The sequence below is a fragment of the Panthera leo genome, chromosome A3, assembly GCF_018350215.1.
Source record: "Panthera leo isolate Ple1 chromosome A3, P.leo_Ple1_pat1.1, whole genome shotgun sequence".
Classification (NCBI taxonomy): Eukaryota; Metazoa; Chordata; class Mammalia; order Carnivora; family Felidae; genus Panthera; species Panthera leo.
Genome location: NC_056681.1, coordinates 138,947,429 through 138,969,846, shown reverse-complemented (window position 1 = coordinate 138,969,846; position 22,418 = coordinate 138,947,429). Strand labels below are relative to the sequence as shown.

The 22,418-nt window shown below is 55.5% G+C and overlaps 1 protein-coding gene across 1 annotated transcript in view; it reads right to left on the bottom strand.

The window, feature by feature from the left end:
• Nucleotides 1-22,418, bottom strand: part of PXDN (peroxidasin) — an 80,736-nt gene that overhangs the window by 20,173 nt on the left and 38,145 nt on the right. The window contains exons 3-14 of the mRNA XM_042930348.1: nt 21,719-21,790; nt 17,841-17,912; nt 14,878-14,949; nt 14,447-14,518; nt 13,411-13,580; nt 11,893-12,010; nt 9,710-9,879; nt 6,593-6,865; nt 5,509-5,625; nt 4,313-4,471; nt 3,165-3,277; nt 2,276-2,432 (exon numbers count right to left, since the gene is read on the bottom strand). Of these exons, the coding sequence (XP_042786282.1) occupies nt 2,276-2,432; nt 3,165-3,277; nt 4,313-4,471; nt 5,509-5,625; nt 6,593-6,865; nt 9,710-9,879; nt 11,893-12,010; nt 13,411-13,580; nt 14,447-14,518; nt 14,878-14,949; nt 17,841-17,912; nt 21,719-21,790 (1,565 nt within the window). The remainder of the gene's footprint in view (nt 1-2,275; nt 2,433-3,164; nt 3,278-4,312; nt 4,472-5,508; nt 5,626-6,592; nt 6,866-9,709; nt 9,880-11,892; nt 12,011-13,410; nt 13,581-14,446; nt 14,519-14,877; nt 14,950-17,840; nt 17,913-21,718; nt 21,791-22,418) is intronic.

Below are 22,418 nucleotides of genomic sequence, written 5' to 3'. Positions count from 1 at the left end.
CTCACAAATCCGCACCAGCCCATCTCTCCCCCTGAAGCTTACTCGTGCTTTTCACGCGTGGACACAGAACCTTCCGTGCGCCTCATCCCAGCCTCCACCCCGCTCTGTGACATCTCAGCGAACGGCGCTCGCCCGCCGGGCTCTGCGTGGGTCCACGGCCGGCAGGCCCATCACGCCTGCGCTGCGGCAGCACGCCGACTGGGACACTGGCAGACACCGTCCTCGCTCCCCCCCCACACTTCACCGTCCTTACTGCCTCGGAACTGCTCGGACCCTTCCGGTGGCTTCCCACACCCGTGCAATAAAAGCCAGACTACAGCCCGGCTGACGAGGCCCCGACCCCGCCTGGCCTCTGGCATTCGGCCCGTCCCAACCTCAGGCCTCACGCCCGCCACTCGCGCCAGGCCACGCGGCCCCGCTCCTCAGAATGTGCGTGCCCAGGGCGGGTCCTCCCCGACCACCTGCCCCGAGCCCCAGCCTCCCGGTCGGATCACGACCGGAGCCTGCTGTTCGCTCTGTTACTCGTCCGCGTCCGCTGCCTGCACGTGAGCCGCAGCCCCTCGGGCCCCCGACACCCCTGCGCCCGCCCTCAGCCGTGTACAGAGTGGCTGCCCGGGACGCTCTCCTCCCCGCCGACACGGGCACACAGCGGGCGAGCCACGGTGCGTGGGACACGTTTACCCGCTCTCGACCCACGTGGCCCAACAGCATTTCCCAGGCAGACCCCCCGCGCAGTGGGTCTCGCATAGAGCCAAACTTACTAACTTTTGGAACCGAATGTTTTTATGCCAAGTGCTAGACGAGAGGGTCCGATAATTGTATAGAATGTTATGACTCCAATGTTTCATTATTATGAATCACTTCAATTTGTTTTCCTCTGTAAACGACAATCACGAAAACTAACACGAAAACATTTACCTACCTTTTGAAAAAATAAAGGAAATTCACCAAAACGTTAATAGTGCTTATTTCTTAGAAGTGGGATTGTGGGGAGATTATTTTTAAATCTCATATATAACCAATTCACATTTAAGTAACATTACTTCAGGTATAAAAAACTGTAATTAAAAAAACAGTCATAAAATTCACCAATCTAATTTTACATCCATTTCACATACCATGTATGATGGGAAAATAATATTTTTCCCTAAAAAAACCCTCCAAAATCAGGCTTCCAGTTATTCCTTTATGGTTCACGTTTATTTTTTTTTTCATTTTTTTTTTAAAAGGCTGCCCTTTTAAAATATTTTTGTATTTATTTTGAGAGAGAGACTCAGAGAGCACAAGTTGGGGAGAGGCAGAGCAGGGGGAGGGCAGAGAGAATCCCAAGCAGACTCCACACTGTCAGCGCAGAGCCCGACTCGGGGCTCGATCACACAACTCTGGAGTCAACCTGAGCTGAAATCAAGAGTCAGACACCTCACCGACTGAGCCACCCGGGAGCCCCCGTGGTTCCTATTTAAGAAGTGGCTTTAGGCTTAAGGCGTGGGGGGTGGCGGGTGTACAAACCAACCCAACCCCATTGCTTCCTGTGGACACTCACAAGCCTGTGGAGAAGGCAGGAAGGCAAAAACACAGACCCAAGCGAAGGTGGTGGCCGCTCGGGATGGCGGAGGGGAAGCTTGACGGGACGTACAGGAGATGCAGGTTTGGGTCCAACCTAACATTGTGGGTTTGTCCTGGAGCCACAGGGCACAGGGCAGCGACAGCGACAGCGACACGTTGGGGATCTGAGCCTTCAGGAAGATGGCGGCAGCATACGGACAGAACAGGTGAAGGAGACAGGCAAGGGGCAGATGCAGAGGTGGGCTCAGTGTGGCTCAGGGTCCGGGGTGGGACCGGTCAGTGATGACAGACACTCATCCCGGGAGGACACGTGGCCCCTTCCAGAACCGGCGCGAGGACAGTGAAGGGGCACCAGCCGCGTCCGCTCCTGCCAGATGGGGACTGCAAATTACATGCTCCCAGACCCGAATGGGTTTGGATGACAACTCCACCAACCACCAAACCCCTCATCAAGAAAAGCCGCACAGGGCACGTGACCACAGCGGCCTGAGGTCTCGGGGTGGCCGCCAGAGCGTGTGAGTCTGGGCAGGCAGCTCTCCTCTCAGGATCCCGGCAACGCCCCTGCAAACTGGGGGTGCCCTGCCTTCCCGTAACCCTGAAAACCCTCACGTCAGTCTGCAAGTGCGCTGGGCCAGGTGCCCTCCTGCTATGTGAGTCCACGCGGGAGAATGTCTGCCAACCTCAGGACACACGCGCCGAGGGGACTCACCGCTCACGCTGAGCACCATGCTGACGGAGGCCTGCCCGATGGTGTTCCTGGCCACACACTCGTAGCGGCCTGCGTCCGCGGTCCCGACGTCGTGGATGGTCAAGAACCCCTCGGGGCTGATATGAAACTTCCCACTTTCCGTCACCTGAACCCCATCCTGGAACAAAGCAGAACAGAAATGATACTAAGAATAAGATCAAGAAGCAGGCGTTGTCTTTCTGGGGTGGGGACACCGCCTGTCAGGACCTCATGAGTGGACGGGTCACACGGACTGTGGTCACATCTACCCAAAACTAGAAAGAGAACATTTAATCCAATTCGGTGAGAGTTTTCTTAAACTCCTGCAAAAGATCCAGAGAAGACACAGATAAGTTCCTTGGAGTCTCCAGGATTGGGGATCGGGGGCTCATGAAAGGACACCCCTATGCGGTGTGCACAACGGTAGGGAAGGTACAGAGCTTGGGCAAGGGCCAGCGGGATGGCCCCGTGTGGTCATGGCAGGCGAAGTCTGGCAGACAGTGGGGGGAACTCAAGCCTCCCTCCGAGGGACCCCTGCCCATGGCCACCCCATCCTCCGGGGACACGTCCCATCAAACTCTTGTTTACAATGGCTAAACGTGGAAATGCACTTTTGCATTGGGCTTCAGAAAAACAACACGGAAGAATGAAATAACACCAAAAACCTCCCGTATGGATTATGGGCCCACGGATCTAGCCAGAAGGTTTTCTTGGCTTTTGTCATGGGGAAGGTCACGAAGAGCATGATGCTGTGTTGTGCATTTGCCTCGTTTTGGTTTTGTCAGTAAGGGGCCCGCAGCATCTGCTGACTCCGAGAGGAAGCGCGCGGCCGGCAGCCACCCCCCTCTCCCCCGCCCGTGGCAGGTGCTACCTTGTTCCACGTGATGACGGGCTCAGGCTCCCCCTGGGCACTGCAGGGGAGCTGCACGTTGGTGCCCACCTCCACCGTCCTGTCGCTCGGAATGCTGGCAAACACCGGGGTGACTGCAAAGAAGGGGCAGCCAGCTGACCACGGTGGAAATCCCAAAACATTTGTGATTTACACCATAAGGCTTCAAAAGAGCACAGCCCCTTGCCCGCAGCCAGGCCAGACCCAGGGCACTCTTGCCAGTCTCAGCCTGTCACTCTGCCTCCTAGCCTTGTCTGCAGAGAGCCGAAGGGCCGGAGGAAAGGGGAGATGGTCTGCCCGCGGCCCACGATGGACCTGAGGAGCACGTCTGAAGAGCAGACGCAGCCCTAACCAGCTCCTGTCTACGTGGGGCGGGGGGACTGGGACGTCACGGGCCCCGGAGAGAGCCTGATGGTTAGGACAGGAAACGCACACTTAGGAAAAGAGCTTTCCTCACCAGGAAAGTGAGGATCCTGGCCCACGCCCACGTGGGAAGTCCTGGTGCCCTTTAGGGACCACCCACAGGATCTCATGCAACAGGCCATCCCACATGCTGCCCGTCGGGAATGGGAAGGTCAGCCCCAGCCGAGAGCAGTCCAGCCCGCCTGAGTAACAGGAAGACAGCCCAGGCCCCAAACCATCAGGGAAGGACCCCCCAGGGGCTGGGGACCCTGCAGCACCAGCCACACTCTGGCTTGGGCGCCTCTCGCGGAGAGAATGGTCAGACCACACACCCACAAAGGACAAAAGGAAGACGTGTGTGAAGGCTCATGGGACAATGGGGCAAGAGACAGAATCCCTGGGACATTCTCAGGATTCGTCCACGGGTCAGGAGCTATCAGACCCCTGGCCACAGTGACCATCCTGGAAAGGATATGAGAGCCGTTCTGTGAAGCGGGAAGAATCGGCCCCAGAGCACGGACAGGCCGGCCTCGTCGGGTTCCCCACGAGGAGCTCCACGCGCGGGACGCACACCTTGTACCTCGAGCAGGTACGAGGGACGGGTGTTCAGAAGAAGAGGACACGCTCTGTCGCGAGCAGTGACGGGAACCTTGGCCGCAGAAGGCCCGCGTCTCCGGACGGTGCCTCCGCACAGAGCGGCGGGTCCGCCAGGAGGGAGCCGCACGTACCTCTGGGCTGCACGGTCAGGTGGGCCACAGCCCTCTGGGAGCCGATGATGTTGACAGCCTGGCACTCGTACTGGCCCTGGTCGTGGAGCGCCACACCCGAGATCCTGAGCGTTCCCGAGGAGAGGACGAGGTGTCGCCGGTCCACGGACAGCTGGCTCCCTGAAAGGCACGGGGGCGCCGGTCAGTGGGACACGCAGTGAGTGGTGGGTTAGAGGCAGGACTCGGGTACGTCGGTCAGCAGAACGTTCTCGGAGCAAATGAGAAGCAGGGCCCCTGGGTCACCACCTCCTGAGCGACGGTCCAGCCTACGGGGCGTGCGGCAGGTCAGGGACAAGAGACACGCTCCCGCCTCTGAGAAACTGCCCAGAAGCAGGGAGGAGCGGGTGGCAGGGACGCAGGCTAAACAAGCAGGAGGCAGGACACAGGGGGCGTGTGTGACGTCGGCCCGAGGACGGGCCACGGGGCAGGGGTCAGGGCGGGAGCTACTCAGAAGCGAAGGACACCCCAGGTGAGGGGGCAAGTGCCCTGGCGGAGCCCCTCCTGCCCAGAATAGAGGTGCAGGTGTTAACTCCTGCCCGGGTGCTCCTCTGGTTTAAGGGCCCCTTCGGGGAGCTGCCCTCCGGTTCAAGGCAGGTTCTCAAGGTCACTCCCAGAGCGGAGCCCGGAGGCCACCTCTCCTCCCCCCACCTTCCCAGCCGGGCTGCCAACGTCCCGGGAGAAGTCTGTGTCTTTGCGTCATCTGCCCTGTGGTTCACCAGCTGCAGCAGGAGAGGTGGCCCCGGGGAATCAGCGTGATCGACAGGTGGAGATCAACAGTGTGACCTCACCGCAGGTGGAGACACAGCACGACGGGCCCAGGAAATGAGCTTCCAACAGACATGTGCTACAATCGGTTTCCAGAAACTTCTATCCCACATGCTGCTAAATCCCATCGAGATGCTAATTCAGTGTAGATCAGAAGCAAAACACAGACTACATGGGAGGAGCAAGAAAGCAGAAGGCCACCCCAGCGCCCTCGTGGACAGTCTCCTCCCCGTGTCCTTTTCGGCAGCAGTGGGCGAAGGCGAGGCTGGGACACACACACGCCGACGGTCCCCACGGCCGGGACACGCCTTGGCTCGGCCACCACTCGGGCCTGGGCAGGGGCTCCGGGGCTGCCTGGAAAGGGCAGACAGACTTCCCGAGGCGGCTCTTACCTCCTTTGGTCCACGCTATGACCGGCTGTGGGTAGCCCTTGGCCTCACACTGGAAATCGACCGTCTGGCCCTCGATAACAGCTCTGTCCGCAGGGGTCACGGTGAACTGGGGAAGAGCTTCCGGAAGGAAAAACATGGGAAAGATCATTTCAGAGGTGGATCTGGGTAAAACCGCTGGAAGGAGCATCAGGGTCCTCCCTCCGGGCAGGCGCCACGGCCCCGAGCGGCCAGCTGTGCCACAGGGGGACGCCAGAGAGGGAATAGCATGACGGCAGAAGGGCATCGGACGCTGGGAGACGGTCAGAGACCTCTGCTGACTCAGCAGACGGCTGCTGACGGCGGTGAGGCTAACGAGGGGGTCCCGCTCCTCTCGCCGTGCAACGTCCGCTCGTCCTTGTGTGGCTAAGTGTCACCTGGCCCAGCTGTACGTGGGGACAGGAGCTGGTTTGCTGCTGGGGGTGTGAATCACACAGCCCTAAGCCCAGAACAGATCCGTGCGTGCAACAGTAACGACCAGACGACAGCACCACGCGGTTACGTGCCCAAAGAGGCAGCAGGACAGACTCACAGCAGACGGCAAGGGAGGGGGCTTCCATGGAGGAGGGAGGCTAGGGAAGACAGACAAATCGAGAGAGGGCTGATCTCTCGGGATTTGGCACTCTCCTGGCTCAGAGCTTCTCCTCAAATGCCTCACTGTGTAATCTATTAACAAGGCAACAAACTCACCAAGAGTCAGTCGGACGTTAGGAAACACACAGCTGAGCTCTTAACACTACAGGTACTGTCTGTCTGCAGCTGGAGCCAAAGCTACTCCTGGGAAGTTCCGAGCTGAATGCAAGGCTTACTGATGGGTTCAACACGCCCGTGCACACCGCCCACACTCGTGTGTTCGCCTTACACACGCCAGGTGCCCTACGTGCCACAGATAACACGGCCAGAGATAAAGCCCCAGGAGAAATCAACTGTCCTAAAGTCTCCATTCGGAAACCAAACGAATCCCCAAGTCGCGGAAGTCGGATGTGGGAAGTGCGCTGGGGGCGGGGAGAGGGTCTGCACGCGAGCGACGAGGGGCGCCCCGACCCACCCTGGACGATGATCAGAGCCGCAGCGTGGATGCTGTCCAGGCTGTTGGATGCGAAGCACGTGTACTCCCCACTGTCCTCCTGCTGGACGTTCTGAATGTACAGGCCGCCAGAGGGGGTGATGCTCACGCGAGGGTCCTCAGGCAGGGGCGTGCGGTCCCCTTTGGTCCAGGTGATCCGCGGCACAGGGTGGCCTGTGGCGCTGCACTCCAGGGTGACACTCTCGCCGACCAGCACCTCCGTGTTCTGTGGCTGGATTACAAAAGCGGGTCGAGCTGTCACAAGGAAACACAAGTTCTGGATTAGTTTCCTCTGGCCAAGCAACAGGGCTCTGCGCGGGATTCTCTCCAGGCCACTCGTTCCATCTATTGGCCTTAAAATAAAGCAAACAGTTTAATCAACACTCTCTCGTCTTCTTTCTCTTTTAAAGAACGTGCAGCCGGCAGGGATGTGCTGCCTCGGATGAGGGCCGTCAGTGCCCGACAGATGGCCGGGTGGCTCCCTCTTTCAGCGTGGACAGAGCAGCCCCAGGCAGGATCCTAACTTCTGTTCGTTCTAAGTACACTGGGCCAGTCCAGTCAAACCTTGCCAGAGCCTCTAACTAGCACGAAACACTATTTTTAAACTGTATTTAGAACAAATAAAAATAACCCATTTCCTATGCAAAAAGAAAGCACAAGCTAGCTGAGCTAGTATGTTCCAGCTCTGAATCCAGAAGAAAGTCTGTGCCGCCCCGAGCGACACGTTTTGTGAGGGCGTCCACGAAGCACGGAGCTCATACACCAGCGGCATAAACCGCCACGGCCCACCTGCGGTGACGTGGCCACACACGTCAGAACTGAGAAGTCATACACCCCGTTACCCAGAGATCACTCTCCTAGGAGTTTACGAGCATGTAAAACAACGTTTGTACCCCAAAAGGGTGCTTTTTAAATTCCTGTGATGTATATTCAGGCCGACACCCTTCTCCCCAATTCTGAAATCCAAAAACGCTCCAAACACAAAACATCTTTCATAATTTATTTGTAAAACTTAATCTGACGAGAAGCGTCTGGAGTCTTAACTTACTCCTCGCCACGTGACTGCACACAGCTCGCTGTGGGACGCGGATACGGTGGCTACAGGGCGGTGCCCGGGACCCTGCGAGCCACTTAAACAGATTACGTACCAGGTGGCCCTGCTGAAATTCCCCCAATTTCTGATTTCCAAATGATATCAGACCCAAGAGGTTTTGGAAAAAGGGATGATGTGGACTGATAATGGCAAAAGGTTTGAGGAAAAACCTCAGAAACTCCAAAGAACCAGTTAAATAGATCACATTGCCACAGATCATGAATTCCACGCAGCTGTGGAAAGGAAAGAGTAAGAGAACCAGTCACGTTCTGAGATGAAAAACAAGCAAGGCGGGGGCGAAGAAGGCAGCCCTAGCCATAATCTGGGAGAGTGGGGTTGGAGGCGTCAATTTAGGGGATGAAGAAAGACACACAGAAGAACATTTCTGCGCCTTTCGTATTCGGTTAATGTTTAAACTGTACTAAACACGTATCTAAAGAACAGATAAATAGAAGGTGCAGAAATGATCCTAATATTAGCATTTCTGGAGGATGGCAAGCTAGAGACCACAAAGCCATCTGCAGGGGCAAGAACCCCAAAGTCAAAGCCCACCCGGAGGGCACTTGCAACTGTGGCTTGAGAAGTGGCTGTTCAGAGCCCATGGAGAAACAGAGGCAAAGGCGAGGACAGCTCTGGGTGCAACTGCGCACCCAATGTGGACAGAGAGTTGGCATCAGTCGAATGTGGAAATAAATCTCCTTCAAGTTTTATTAACCAAAAGCTGGTCCTCATGAGGGGCTGCCGCCTGACTCCAGCTCCAAGTGAGAAAGAAAGGGCGAGATTCAGAAGTGCTAACTATGCTATGACCACACAACACACGAAGCACAAAATGTTTCATACACCGAAAAATCAGAACACAGCCTACTTTGGAGACAACAGTAGGCGGTGATTATCGACTCTGGTAACTTAAGGTCACGTTTAAATTATCCTAGGGAATCACTGACATCAAGGAACCACGCTGTGGCTTCCAAAGTGAAAGCAGGAAACAGAAGATGGGCAATTATTCCAAAATTAGGCACAGAATACAAAAAAGACTGGATAAATAGTCCCAGGATGCAAAACTTATAAATCTAAATATGTTGCTCATGACAATAAACACAAATGGACTCATTTTAAGAAAACATCAGTCTGAATTTCTTCTTAAAAAACAGAGCAAAGGTCGAGGATTACCTAGGACCACGTGCTCCAGCATCTCCGGGTGAAGGAATTTCGCTGCAGACTAGCGCACCCGCGCTTTGCCCACTTCCGGCCAGCATCCTGCCCACTTCCGGTCCCGCGCCCTGCCCACTTCCTGCCCACTTCTGGTCCCGCGCCCTGCCCACACCCTGCCCTGGCCCTCCCCATGCCCAGCCCGTGCCCTGCCCACTTTCTGCTCTCATCCTGCCCCCATCCTACCCATGCCCTGCCCATGCCCGCCCTCACCCTACCCATGCCCTGCCCACTTCCTGCTCTCATCCTGCCCACTTCCTGCCCATATCCTGCCCATGCCCTGCCCACTTCCTGCTCTCATCCTGCCCACTTCCTGCTCTCATCCTGCCCACTTCCTGCTCTCATCCTACCCACTTCCTGCCCGTGCCCTGCCCACTTCCTGCTCTCATCCTGCCCACTTCCTGCCCATATCCTGCCCGTGCCCTGCCCATTTTCTGCCCTCATCCTGCCCCCATCCTACCCATGCCCTGCCCACTTCCTGCTCTCATCCTGCCCACTTCCTGCCCGTGCCCTGCCCACTTCCTGCTCTCATCCTACCCACTTCCTGCCCGTGCCCTGCCCACTTCCTGCTCTCATCCTACCCACTTCCTGCCCATGCCCACCCTCACCCTACCCACTTCCTGCTCTCATCATACCCACTTCCTGCCTATTTCCTGCTCTCATCCTGCCCACTTCCTTCCCATGCCCTGCCCACGTCCTACCCGTGCCCTGCCCAGCTGGGTGCAGGGAGGGAGCCTGTGCGCCACGAGCAAGGGCAGCTCTGGAAGGAACCCTCATGTGGCGTCCTCTCCACGTACCTGGAGACCCAAAGTACCTGAGGGTGACTTCTTGTGTTTTCACCTGCCCGGCGGCATTTTTCGCCATGCACTGGTAAATCCCCTGGTCTGTCTCCTGTGTGTTTTGGATCATCAGGGTTCCGTCGTCCAGCAAGTTGAGGCGGGAATCTGTGTTCATGCTCAGCTCGTTGCTGCAAAGACACAAACCCGGCACGCTCAGACTCGGAAAGCTCCAGGAGGCCCAGTCCACACCGGAAGACACCTGAGCACGTGGGGAGGCAGAGACGCCATGCCTGGGCTTTCCAGGACACTTTCCCACCCCCAACAGTGTCCCACATCATTACCATGTCTGGGACAGGGGCCGGCCTAGTGCATCACTAATTCCTGGTTACTTTTACTATTCAGTTTCAGTTTACAAAGATTTTAAAGTTTGAGCAACTGGGTGGCGTGGTTGTACAGGGGTCCCACTCTGTCCCGATTTTGGTTCAGGTCATGATCTCAGTCCGTGGGACTGAGCCTCTAGTCAGGCTCTGTGCTGACAGCATGGAGCCTGCCTGGGATTCTCTCTCCTTCTCTCTGCTCCTCCCCAACACTCCCTCCCTGTCTCTCTCTCTCTCTCTCTCAAATAAAAATAAATAAAATAAAACAAAAAATATTTTTAAGTTTCAAAGCGGTCCTCTTTCCAAAGGAAAATAATGAAAATAGTGGGAAAAATTCAAAAGAAACATTTTCCTTGGTTTCTGGCAAACTGACTCAAGAAAATGGGACAGAAACATTTGCTATTATTAAAGCAAATGATTACATACACTGACCGACAAAACCATCATTGTTGTGAGCATTTCCCTATGGACGCCACTCAGAAACCTACAGGCTCTCGGCTGAAGACCCGGCCAGGTGTGAGAACCCCCTTCCCCTCCCGGCTCACACACCTCTCTACCTGCACCAACCCACCGAAAGTGACATCCGTCCTCATCCACGGGGTTTTCTGGATGGAAGCAACAGTCTCCCCAGGTTCCAAACGTAAGAGACTCACTGATCTGGCCCAGCTCCCTTCCATAAACACGGTGAGCCAGCAAGTCGGGAAGGCAGGCCCACCGGCGAGGTGGACTAACAGGGGAGGCAGGTCAGCAGGGGAGGCGGACCCACAGGAGAGGCTGGCGGGTGGAGGCAGAGCCCAGCACCAGATGACAGGCCTGGGGTTAATGGAAAAGGCTCAGCCGAATTCATGCCTTTCTACTTTTCAAATACACGCGTACTCCTCCTGTATTAACTCAGGATTTTAAATCTTGACGACTCCAGAGACATCCAAGAGAACATCCTCTCTGAGGACCAGGCTGGCACTGCTCACATCCTGCACGGCGCTGGGCCCGGGTCATAAGGACAAACCCAGGTGTAGACGAGGCTCCCAAACTTCACAGGCAGTAAAGTGCTGCCCTTCCTGCACCTGACGGCTCTCTGATGCCAAGCTCCCCAGCTTCCTACGCATCTTCTCTGTGAACACGGCCCAGCACTGGGAGGGATGACGGCTGGGTGGGCGTCTGGGCTCGGTCACCAGAGGGTCCTCTGTGCCCTGTTACGACCGAACGGCCAGCGAGCTCAGCTCAGAGTATAAATGCCCACAGCCAAGATCCGCAGAAAAGCCTGTCCGTGTCCTCGTGAGAATGAACACAGAAGCAATGACAGGGGGTCTCACGCTAACAATCCGTTTTCAAGGAGTCGGTTCAGAACGCACGCTGGAAAGCGTTCCGTGTTAACACGAGGCCCCGGGAGCCACGTCCTCCGACACCTGTGCCCCCACACACCCCGAAATGCTTGTGGACGGAAGGGAGGACGCTCGTTTCCTGAGGCCGATCAGACGTGCAAGGAACTAACTACAAAAGTGCCCACTTGATGGGCGTCCCTGAAGACGCTGTCCCAGCAGGAAGGAGCCCTCCTCACCCAGGAGGACGGTTCCAGCTTCGAAGCCCCAGTGACCACCCTCCCCCCAGATCTGGCGGAGAACCAAGCCTCCCTCACGCCCCTCACCCCAGGCAGGGGGAGTAACGGACGGCCCCTTACAGCAGAAACGATGCAGAAACGTTCTCCTTTAGACCCTTCCCTCCACCGGAGAGGCCAAGAGTGTCGAGAGGCCCACAGGGTGGCGGCGTGGGCACATGCCCAGTGGTGCAGACGGGCCATCTGGGCGGACAGTGAGAATCACTTACTTGTTTCGCAGCCAGATGATCTCAGGTTTGGGGTTGCCTTCTGCTCTGCATGTGAAAAACACAGTGTTCCCCGAGGTGACATCTGCGTCCTGGGGCTCTGATGTGATCCGGGGCCTTTCTGTGCCAAGAAGGAAACGCATTTCTTCTTGGTTTTAAACACTCCCGTTAGAGTCAGCAAGAACCCAAACCAGATCTCAGGTTTAAGAGAAAATCCCAAGTGTTCAAACATCCATCCCAACCACAATGTTCCCACGAAGATGACAGACGGGCATCTCCTGGGAGACAGGCTGAGTTTTACCCAGCGTTTCTGACCCTCAGATAAACCCGGCGAGACCCCTGTGCACACAGCAAACTCCAGGAACAGCTGCTTTGGGTGAATAAAGCAATAGAAAACAAAGCCTTTTAGCTAACGCACTCCTGAGAGCAGAAAGCTCTACTGTGCAAGGCAGGACAGTAGCGCGTCCTCGTCCTCTGTCCTCCCATGTGCGCATCCCACTCCTATGGCCCTGGGACCAACGAGCTGCCTCCTCCAATCTGCTAAGGGGGGGGCTGCCCCATGTCCTCCTTCTCCACGAATACGGTGGCAGGAGGCAGACAAAACCCATGGCCCTCGAGCCGGGGTCCTGTTGGTTAAGTCAGAGGCGGCTGGGGAGCAGGGCCACCCAGGGCAGCTCTGGGACATCAACCGTGTGGTGCATGGTGGTCACACACACACACACACACACACACACACACGCGTGTAGATGTCAGGGGTCAGCCTGGCACTCTCAGCTGCGGCCTCTGGCCTCTGTCCCAGGAAAGAGCCTCGTCTGTGAGGCACACACAGCCCAGCAGTGCTGCCTGCGTGTGGCATGGCTCCTGCCGGAGGACAGTCGCACAGGACGCACACATGTGAACAGGGCCTCTGACGCCGCACACTATTGAGGCCGGGCAGGTGCTCAGACGGGTGCACACGTGTAAGGACAGTTAACAAATGAGTGCAGACGCTGGCTGGTTACTCACAAAAGCTGCTGATTTCTAGTTTCGTTACATGTATTTTCAACACTAAAAAAACGATGATGCTTTAGAGAAATGGACTTCAGCACCCCAAAACAGTGCTGCAATTAAAAGGCTCAGCCGCACCAGTCCTTGGGCACTGCAGGACTCTGCCCCGCCGTCGGAGTTTGGCCCTTCTGGCGGTCTGTGTCTCGGGGCCGTGGCCGGAGGCCCAGCCCAGTGCGCAGAGGCAGCCGGCAGCTGCAGCCTGTGTGCACGGGGGCGGGAGGGACGGGGAGGCAGGGACAGTGTGACCCAGTTTGCTGATTTTGCAGGGGAACCTGAAAACAAAAGCCAAGAAACCCCACAGGCACCGAGAGATGCTGTGTGCAGACCAGGGCTTTGCCAAGGAGCGTCCCTGTCAGTCCTACAAGGATCTGATGCAGGGACGCCGTCCCTGCAGGTGGGCAGGGCCGTGCGTACCACACCCCCTGGGTGCCAGCACGGGGCTCTGGGTCTCCCTCGGCCCCAGGCCGCACTCACCACAGTCCAGCTCTTCAGGGGTGATCGTGGCCACCGAGCGCCCCTGGATACGTCGCGGGTATTCACAGGTGGCGGCCGCCTGTGCGTTGCCAGACTTGGCGTAGGTTTTCAGCAAATCCGCCAGCCACAGGATTTCACAGTCGCAGTGCAGCGCGTTGGAGTCCAGTCTCCTGGGACAGGGAAGACGGTGAGACGTGGGGACGAGCCCACCCCGGACGACCTGGACGCGTGAGCCTGTGCGGGGCCTGCCGGACACAGGCCGGCGAGGAGCGTCCAGGCCGCTGGCCAGGTCCCCACTCCGGGGACCCCGCCTGCCTGCCCGGCCCTAAGCTTGCTCTTCTGGAGACCTCCCTGCTCCCTCAACACCAAGTGCCCCTCCACCTTCGCCAGAACGCCGTCTGACTTTGGCTCGTTTCTTTGTCCAGAAGGAATCCTAACTAGCGAGGGAGGCTGTCTTATTTCACCTTATTTCGCTCTGGACCTGGGCTCATTAGCATGATCTTCCCCTTTTCCTGATGTCTAGCTCCTTACGCTCAGTGGCTCCTTACGCTCGGTGACGGCCAACCGCAGAGCGGCGGCCCTCCTGACCGCGGAGGAAAACAGAAGGGCGTCAAGCAACGTTCTCGGCCAGCACTAACATCCCTTCCTTCTATTAAAATACACCACCCGGTACAAGAAGTGCGTTTAGAGGCCTTAGAAACCGGGGGACCAGTTTACTTAATGCCCAGCTCTGTGAACACCCAAGGGCTGGGGACAGGACACAGAGTCCTACACGGACGTGGCTCCACCACCAAAATCTGCAACATGGAATTAAAAATTAATCTGAAGAATGTGAAACTGATTTTAAAACATGTCTTGCTTGCCTCTGAAGGGGTCAACCTGCTGGCACATCCCCGGAGTCCCGGGGGCTCTCGGCTGTGCCCTCCGGGTGTCCCTGTGCTTTTCTGCATGTGACATACCCCGCAGCCCCTGCCACAGGACCCAGCTCAGGACCGGGCCAATGGCAGGGAATCGGCTTCTGTAAAGACACACTTACAGTCTCTTCATAGATTCCAAGTGACTGAATGTTCCTGGAACCAAATGTGTGATTCGGTTGTTATGTAAAAATCTGTTGAAAGAGAGAAAACCACAACCAACTTTTAAAAACGCTTCTTACACGTGTAGAAAAGAGTACAAGCAGTCAAGTAAGTGAGTTGTAAACAATACCTCAGCGACTGCGTTTATGTGATGCAAATGAACTTGAGAACAATATTTAGTTCAGAAAATAATTCGATTTTTTTTCTATTTTATCACCATCTCCAAATAAAGAGAAAATTGTAAGTCCCGCTTCTGAACTGTTAGACAAGGAACAGAGATTTGCTCAGGTGTCTGGACAGGCAGTGTTCCCTTTTCCATCACAGAACCTGACGGCACGCCGGCCCCCGGGGACCAATGGGAAGACGGGAGGGCAAGACGAAATCAACTTACAGCCTTTCCAGCTTCGGCAAATGTTGGAATGACTCTGGGTCCAAAGTTTCTATCTGATTAAAGTGCAGGTATCTAGACAAGTTTTTAAACAAAAGGAAAAAGAGAAAGGAAACATTTTAAACAATTTTACTTTTGCTGATCTAGATTTTCTGCTCAAAAAAATGGTTCCTAAGTCATTTCAAATTCGTATGTCAATAGGTAACTCTCTAGATTTCCTACATTGTGCAGAAAACACATGAAGTAATCACATAGTAAGATTAAATACAATTAAAAACTGGGCACAGACTGTAAGAAGGACAGCAGGGACTCTGACCAAGTCCCCTTCAGGCCTGGGGCCTGGCTGCTTAGCCCGGGGACCTGCTTGCAAAGCACACGGACCTTCGCAGGAAAAAAGCCAAAATATTCTCAATTGCAGCACATATGTAAGTAGGTGCACGCCGTCATTCAAACCTTCTAGTCTATATGTGAATTTAGAGGAGGACACGCGTATACGTTAATGTGGGGGGTGAGCATACCGTCAGCTCTGGAAAGAACTACAGGAAAAATAACACAGCCCCAGGCTTAGTAAGATAATGTGCTAATTACACAGAATATCCAGCATTTATATTTCATTCACTATGTCCCCTTAACTTTCCATAATTTACACATTTTTTACCACAACTAATTTCTCCCCATTTTCCTGAATTACTGCTTTTCTCACTTTGGAAATTGGTGGTTTTCCCCTTAAGAAAAACACCAGAAGAGGTCTTAGGACAGGGTGCTCCTGCCGCAAGCCCCCCACCCACACGAGGAGGAGGGGGGTCCCCGCCTTCACACAGGCTGACTCTGGGAGGGGACGCTGGGCCCAGCAGCTACAGGCTTCACCCCAAACCCAAACGCCAGAAAGCACTCTAGAAACGCACCCAGATCACTCGGAGACCTCCACTAACTCTGAAATTACCGTAACTTGGGTCACCAGAGTTCAGTTGTCCTCCCTTGCCCTCTGTTCCTGTCCTTGGCTCCCTGGGAGGGTGCACGGTGTCCCCCACCCCCCACCAAGTCTCAGGTCATTGCCAGATCCACCTCCCGTGCCTCCGTGACACCCGCGGACAGGTCCCTGCCCATCGCCCCGCACACCAGGGTGGGAAGCCCACAAGCAGGGAACAGAGGGGACACAGGGAGAAAATCCACAGTCAGCGGCCATCACAGGAGGCTCCTGGAGGGGACCCCCATCGGCAGGGAGGGGGAGTCCTGGGGGAGGTGCCCAGGGAGGAGGTGGAGGAGGCAGGAGAGACTCCCCGGGGCTCTGGGCGGCCTGGGGCCACCCCCCTCCCACGGCCCCAAGACGGCCGTGAGCCCCAACTCCATCTACGCTCTCTGTGTCTGGCCACACACGTTCACCACACACGATGCGGGCCTCCCAGAAACCCGCTGGGCAGAAGCTCGGCAGACTCCAGCGGCCCCGGGCTTATCCCAGGGGTGTGGAGGGGCTCCTGGCATGGGGACGGGACCCCAGACCGCAGCCCGGGCACACCCACCAGAACAGCCCCGTCTCCTCGCACAGAGTCCTCCCCGTGGCGGGGGGCCTGGTCCCACGTGTCTCTGGGTCTGTCACACTCTCGCCGACCTTCAGGGCATGAAGTCCCGGTGGCAGGGACTCTAACTCCCTAACTGGGGGTTTCGAAGGCATCCGGACCCAGGATCCGCTGTCTCCAGCCGGTTGGTTAGAGACCCTGCTTGGGGCTCCTGGTCCAGTAAGCCTCACTTTCCCCAGACTTTGCCCCTTTCTTCCTGGAAAGTAGCTGGCCTCCCCGCCTCCTCCCCCCCCCCCCCCCCCCCCCCCCCCGTCAGGGTGAGCTCCACGTGCTTTAACTTTCCAGCACGTTTAAATCAGACGCGATTTTCTAGGTGTCGGCTACGATGATCTCACTGCCCCGTCCCGGGGGGAAGTGTGTCCCTTCGTAAACTCTCCTCCACCTGGACGTTTTCCAGACACTTCCGTGTGTTTCTGCACAGCTCTGAACTTTTTGTCCCTTTCTCTCTGAAGCGAAGATTACACAAACACTTCCGTACGACCCCTTCCCTCCCTGACATCACAAGCCACACGCAGTGAGCTGAGGAATGCAGGTCCCTCCCGAATCAAAAGGGCCTCGACACACGAGCACTGTGTGTGCCCTGAGGCACTGTTTTCGGGGTGCCCACACCCCAGTCCTGCCGGGGGTCCCCGCGCAGGCTCTGCGCCCGGCCGGCCGAGGAAACACGCACACGCGCGGGCGGCCGTGGGCAAACCCCCCGTTACAGCAACCGGCCCCGTCCGGCTGTGCGACTAAACTGCGGGCAGTTCTGGAACCCTCCAAGTTGTTCCAGCTCCACAGCTGAAAAGTCAAACAAACAAACCAGAAAGAGACTCCCGTTGCCGGGAATTCTACTTAGAAATGAACGTGCTGACTTCACAGCAACGGAGGACTTCTCGTGCGGCCACGGAAACGACATCCACACACGCTAACTAGAACCACGTGAAAAAGTTTATTTTCTCCGAAATCATGACGTCATAAACGAAGGAAGCTGCACGTGCGCAGAGTCACAAAAGGAACCGGCGGGCGATAAAAACCACCTGCTGGCCCCGCGGCGCCCCGGGTGCCTCTCCCCGAAGGCCCTTCACTTGTGTGCGAGCCTGTCCCTTAACTCGGGAGCACCATGAAGACAGGGGCCACTGGCTCTCACTGATCTCTGTATCACGGGGGCTCAGCACCGGGCTGCTCTTGGGCAGAAACCAGTGCCGTCCGGGACCGGGTGGGTGGGGGTCAGACAGACAGAGGAGTAACGAGTCAACCACTGCTTTTCCGATCGGCATGCACACACGCCCTACGCCCCGTTAGTACAGACATGCATCGTGCAGACAGCAAACTTAGTTCATCTTCCCTACGAGAGGCAAGAGGGCAGGTGACATCCAAGGCAGTCAGGCGCAGGAGAGGGACACTTACAGTTGTTCTAGAGAGGCAAGTCCCTTAAACGCTTGCCTGTCAATTGACTGGATCTCATTCTTGTACAAATAGCTGAAACAAGAAACGAGGGGAGGATTAGCACACACACGAGACACCGTAACTCCGGGTGGAAAGAAGACTTACGTTGACACAGGGAGAGGGTTTTAAAATTAACGACTGTATTAGAATACGGACAACACATTTACACGGCAGCGTGGTTACCCTCCTGGAGGGCCCCCTGCCCGTCCCCAGAGGAAAGTGTCCACACACGGGACGCCGTTGACCACTGCTCTGTCTTCAGACCAGTCCCTGGTTCTGGGAGCATGGCTTGCGACTCGTTCCCAGTACACTCGCTTCAAAGCTCGAAGGGAATAAAACCATTTCCCCACAAACATGTAGTATGCGTTGATCATAAGACGCTGTAACTGCGCCATTTTGAGAGACCCGGAAACGATTTGGGGAGCGGACAGTTCGCACCCTGCATGTGCCCTGCAGACCTCCCCCACCAGGGTCCCCTGCTGGCATGTCAGAAGAGTCACAGAATTGGCTCACTGCCTGTTTTGAGATGGTCTGCAAGCTAAGAATGGGTTTTACATTTTTAACTGATTGAAAATTTCAGAAGAACATTAACACCTCACGACACAGGAAAAGTATATAAAGTGTGAATTTCAGAGTCCGTAAGGACACGGGACACACCCCGGTTTTGTTAGCCTACGGCTGGTGGGGGGCCACACGGCAGAGGCGGGGAGCCACCACAGACGCGGGATGGCCCTTCGCAGAGTCCGCCACATCCTGAACGGACCTGCCAGGGGTGAGGACCGTCCCCAAAGGGCCCCGGTTCTGAGGACATGACTGGCCCCCGGTACCGTCCTCATGAGCCCTGAAGCGCCATGGCGAATACGAGGTGATCTCAGCATCAGACGAAGAGGCTGGCGCCCTGGGTGCCTCTGCCTGCTGTGGACGCCCAGCGACCGGTCAGCACACACAGGCGCCAGCCTGGGACCGCGGTAAGGCCCTCCCTGCACATTGGTTACCTGGGGGCTAGGCTTTCGCCCTTTCGTCCCCCCAAGAACATGTTTGTCCTAACGCCTGTGACACTGTGTACTTCATCTGCAAAGGACCGTGCGTCTTACTGCACTGGGTTTCGTGGTTTTTGGTGCAGGGCTACCTCGAACCATCCAGCTAAGCGGCTCCCACTTCTCCGTCTGGGCAAATGTGCCGAGGCGACCCCAGAGACCAGGCAGAGCTCGCCCACCCGTGCAGAGCCCAGCGCCCGCCACAGAGGCCTGGCCAGCGGCCACTCTGTCAACCTCCACTCACTAGCTGTGTGGTCATGAACGAGCTGGTAACCTTCCTCCCCCTCAGTTTCTTCCGATGTAAATGGACACCACAGCACTTCAGGATCACTGGGAGTGAACAGATACACGGGAAGCCGACAGAAGACGGCCTCACCCGCGGCCACTACGGTCCTGGCAGGCGCTACTCCCCCTTCTACTTCCGGACGGGGGTTTCTGGGCTCATTTCTTCAAAAGAAGGCGAAAACAAGCCCCCGGTGCTGGGTCACTTTGCAAGGACTGAACCGAACTACTGTGGACGAGTGTGCGTCTGTGAGGACACGTGGGCTCCACGGGAGTAAGTGGGTGCTGGTCGCCTCCAGTAACGGGCCGCATACAGATGAGCCCACACAGAGTCAGAGTCGCCTGGAGCAGGAGTTCTTGCCCAGCTTCATCCGGAAATACCAGTGAGGGGAGGTTTAGGCCTTACACAGGCAACTAATACTCAACGTCTGAAACCACTGCCTACGTGTAAAGGCGGAAATAACCAGTTAACTTCAGAACAGCTCCCGGGTACTGAAATTGCACAGTGTCCTCAGCGGTGCCTGTGGGAGCGCACTCTCCTGCCCAGGAGGGGATCAGATGGGCAGGTGGGGTCCCTCCTCACCAGGGACCCTGCCCCTAGCCCTCCCCAGTGACTGGGGCGCCTTCCGCCAGGCCAGCCACAGAGGGGGGCGAGGCTGGAGAGCAGGTGCCTTGATGGGGAGTGAGCCAGCAGACGGGGCTCCTGAAGTGTTACTTTAAAATATCCTTGTAAGTGAGAACCAAAGTGTCCCCCAAACTGTAACACTAAATACGTCTGCAGAGTGAATGATAACTTGCTCCTAATTAATTCAATCCCAAAGCACAATATTACAAAATAAAAAATAAAAGTAACACATACGCACACACACACTACGGATGCTGGCCATCAGCTAACTGAACCTACTTTTGTCAGAAACCAAAACCTTCCTTCTGGAACTTGCATAGCACTTAAAATAAATAAATACATAACAGAAGGCCTTTCCCTCATTTTTAAAATGAGCGACAAGGCTTAATAATGTTCATACATTATTCTAGTCTATTCTGTCCTGTCCTGTTCTAAAAAGCAACACACTATGCCAACTGTGATGGAAAATATTTATACCTAACACTTTCGTTTACCTTCACTGAGGAATATGTAGTTCTGTAAGCAGAGTTAATGTGATCGCTGCAGTGACGTTATCCAAAATCAAACAGGCTTCCAAATACACATCAACACCAATAATGTGACTTTGTTTTAAAAAATCAACATAACTTCTAGATGTTTAGGTTCAGTTATGATATAAATTTCCAAAAAAAGTCAGTGATACAAATCCCTCATTAAAATAGTTCTACCTTGGGGCTCCTGGGGGGCTCAGTTGGTTAAACGTCTGACTTTGGCTCAGGTCATAATATGGCAGACAGGGAGTTTGAGCCCTGCGTCGGGCTCTGTGCTGACAGCTCAGAGCCTGGAGCCTGCTTTGGATTCTGTGTCTCCCTCGCTCTCTGCCCCTCCCCCACTCACTCACTGTCTCTCAAAAGTGAATAAACATTGAAAAAAAGAAAAAAAAAACAAAGACAGAAAGAGGGACGCCTGGGTGGCTCAGTCAGTTGAGCGTCCGACTTCAGCTCAGGTCACGATCTCGAGGTCCGTGGGTTCAAGCCCTGCGTCGGGCTCTGTGCTGACAGCTCGGAGCCTGGAGCCTGCTTCGGATTCTGTGTCCCCCTCTCTCTCTCTGCTCCTCCCTCCCTTGCACTCTGTCTCTGTCTCTCAAAAATGAATAAACGTTAAAAAACATTTTTTTAATGCTTCTATCTGGAAATGCCATCTAAGTCTTAAAAGTAAGAATAACACGTACACGACACGTACTTTTCTCTACAACCAGGAATTCGACTGGAATGTGTCTTTAATGCCTTCCGGTCTTAAATTGAGTGCCTGCAACGTAGCAGGCCTGCACCTGACAGTGAGGCCACTTTCTAACCTGCAAAACTGGCTTCAACAGGCAAATGTTTTAAATTCTAATAAATAAGTTACCGAAAGTCAACTCTGAAAAGTAAACTACAATTTTACTGCAGAAAACTAAGAGGTGCAATCACTTGAAGGAAGCTGGGGAAAATTAGCCAAAAGTAGTGACATTCCAGTGGGATTTGTCATCTGCTTCCCACACTTGCCCACAGCTGGACAGGCAGCTTGAGACTGCCCTCCAAGCTTCTCTCTCACAGACCACCTGTCAGCCATTCACGCTGGCGAGGGACCATGAGTCACGGACAAGCAGAGTTACTGTTCCCACGGACTCTGCAGGGCTGTGACTTTTAACCTCACTCGCGGACTTTACTCACCGAGCCTCATGCAACACAGCACTTCATACTGACAAGAACTCATTTTAAAAATCCCAGCCGAAAATTCACTACCTTCTGAAAATACAGCCTAAGAGATGGGTGTATCTGCAATAATTCGCAAGCAGCATAACATTTCGCTCAAGATTAGTCTGTATACCGACAACGTAAGCTTTCCGAAGGGTAAAGAACGGATGGTGAACTTACAGATATTTTAAATTCTCCAAGTCTTCAAATGATCCGCTGGGTATGCTCTTGATCTGATTGTTGTTGAGAAGCCTATGAAACCAAAGTTCAGGAAGAAGTAAAACACCACCACTGCACTGTGCTGTGGGAAACGTTCCTTCCGCTTGCAAAGGGTCATAGCAGGACTCCGCTGCGGAGCTCAGCGCCTACACTGGCTTGACTGCTTGTGTCCATGACAAACAGCATTTCAGTTTTGCCCTCTGATCACGAGTTTCCTCAGTGCATGGGCGTCCCTGTCACGGCACGCCATTCCCGCCCCCCGGGCACACAGACCAAGTTCCCCTCTGATGGAAAGGGTATCTGTCTGTCCTACTGACTGTCACATTGTCCACCTCAGCCGACTGGAAGGCCAGTGTGGACGTGCAGGGTGGTCCCACCAGAGGGAGGGGTTGGCCGCCCCCCCAGGCTCCCATCCTGGGCCCAGCTAGCTCAGGAGAAGCACCTTCCCCTCCACCTTTGAGGGGGGCATGTGAATAGGGCAGGTGAAGGGGTCTGGCCCAGCCAGGGGCTGAGTCATTCATAGGAAGAGAAGGTGCCCGTGGCCGAGGGCTGGGTCACACCCATTTATGAGGGACCCACACAGGTCACGGATGTCAGACAAGACGGCATGGCCGCCGAGCACGGACCCACAGGCCTGGCGTCTCAATGCACATGTTCTCCT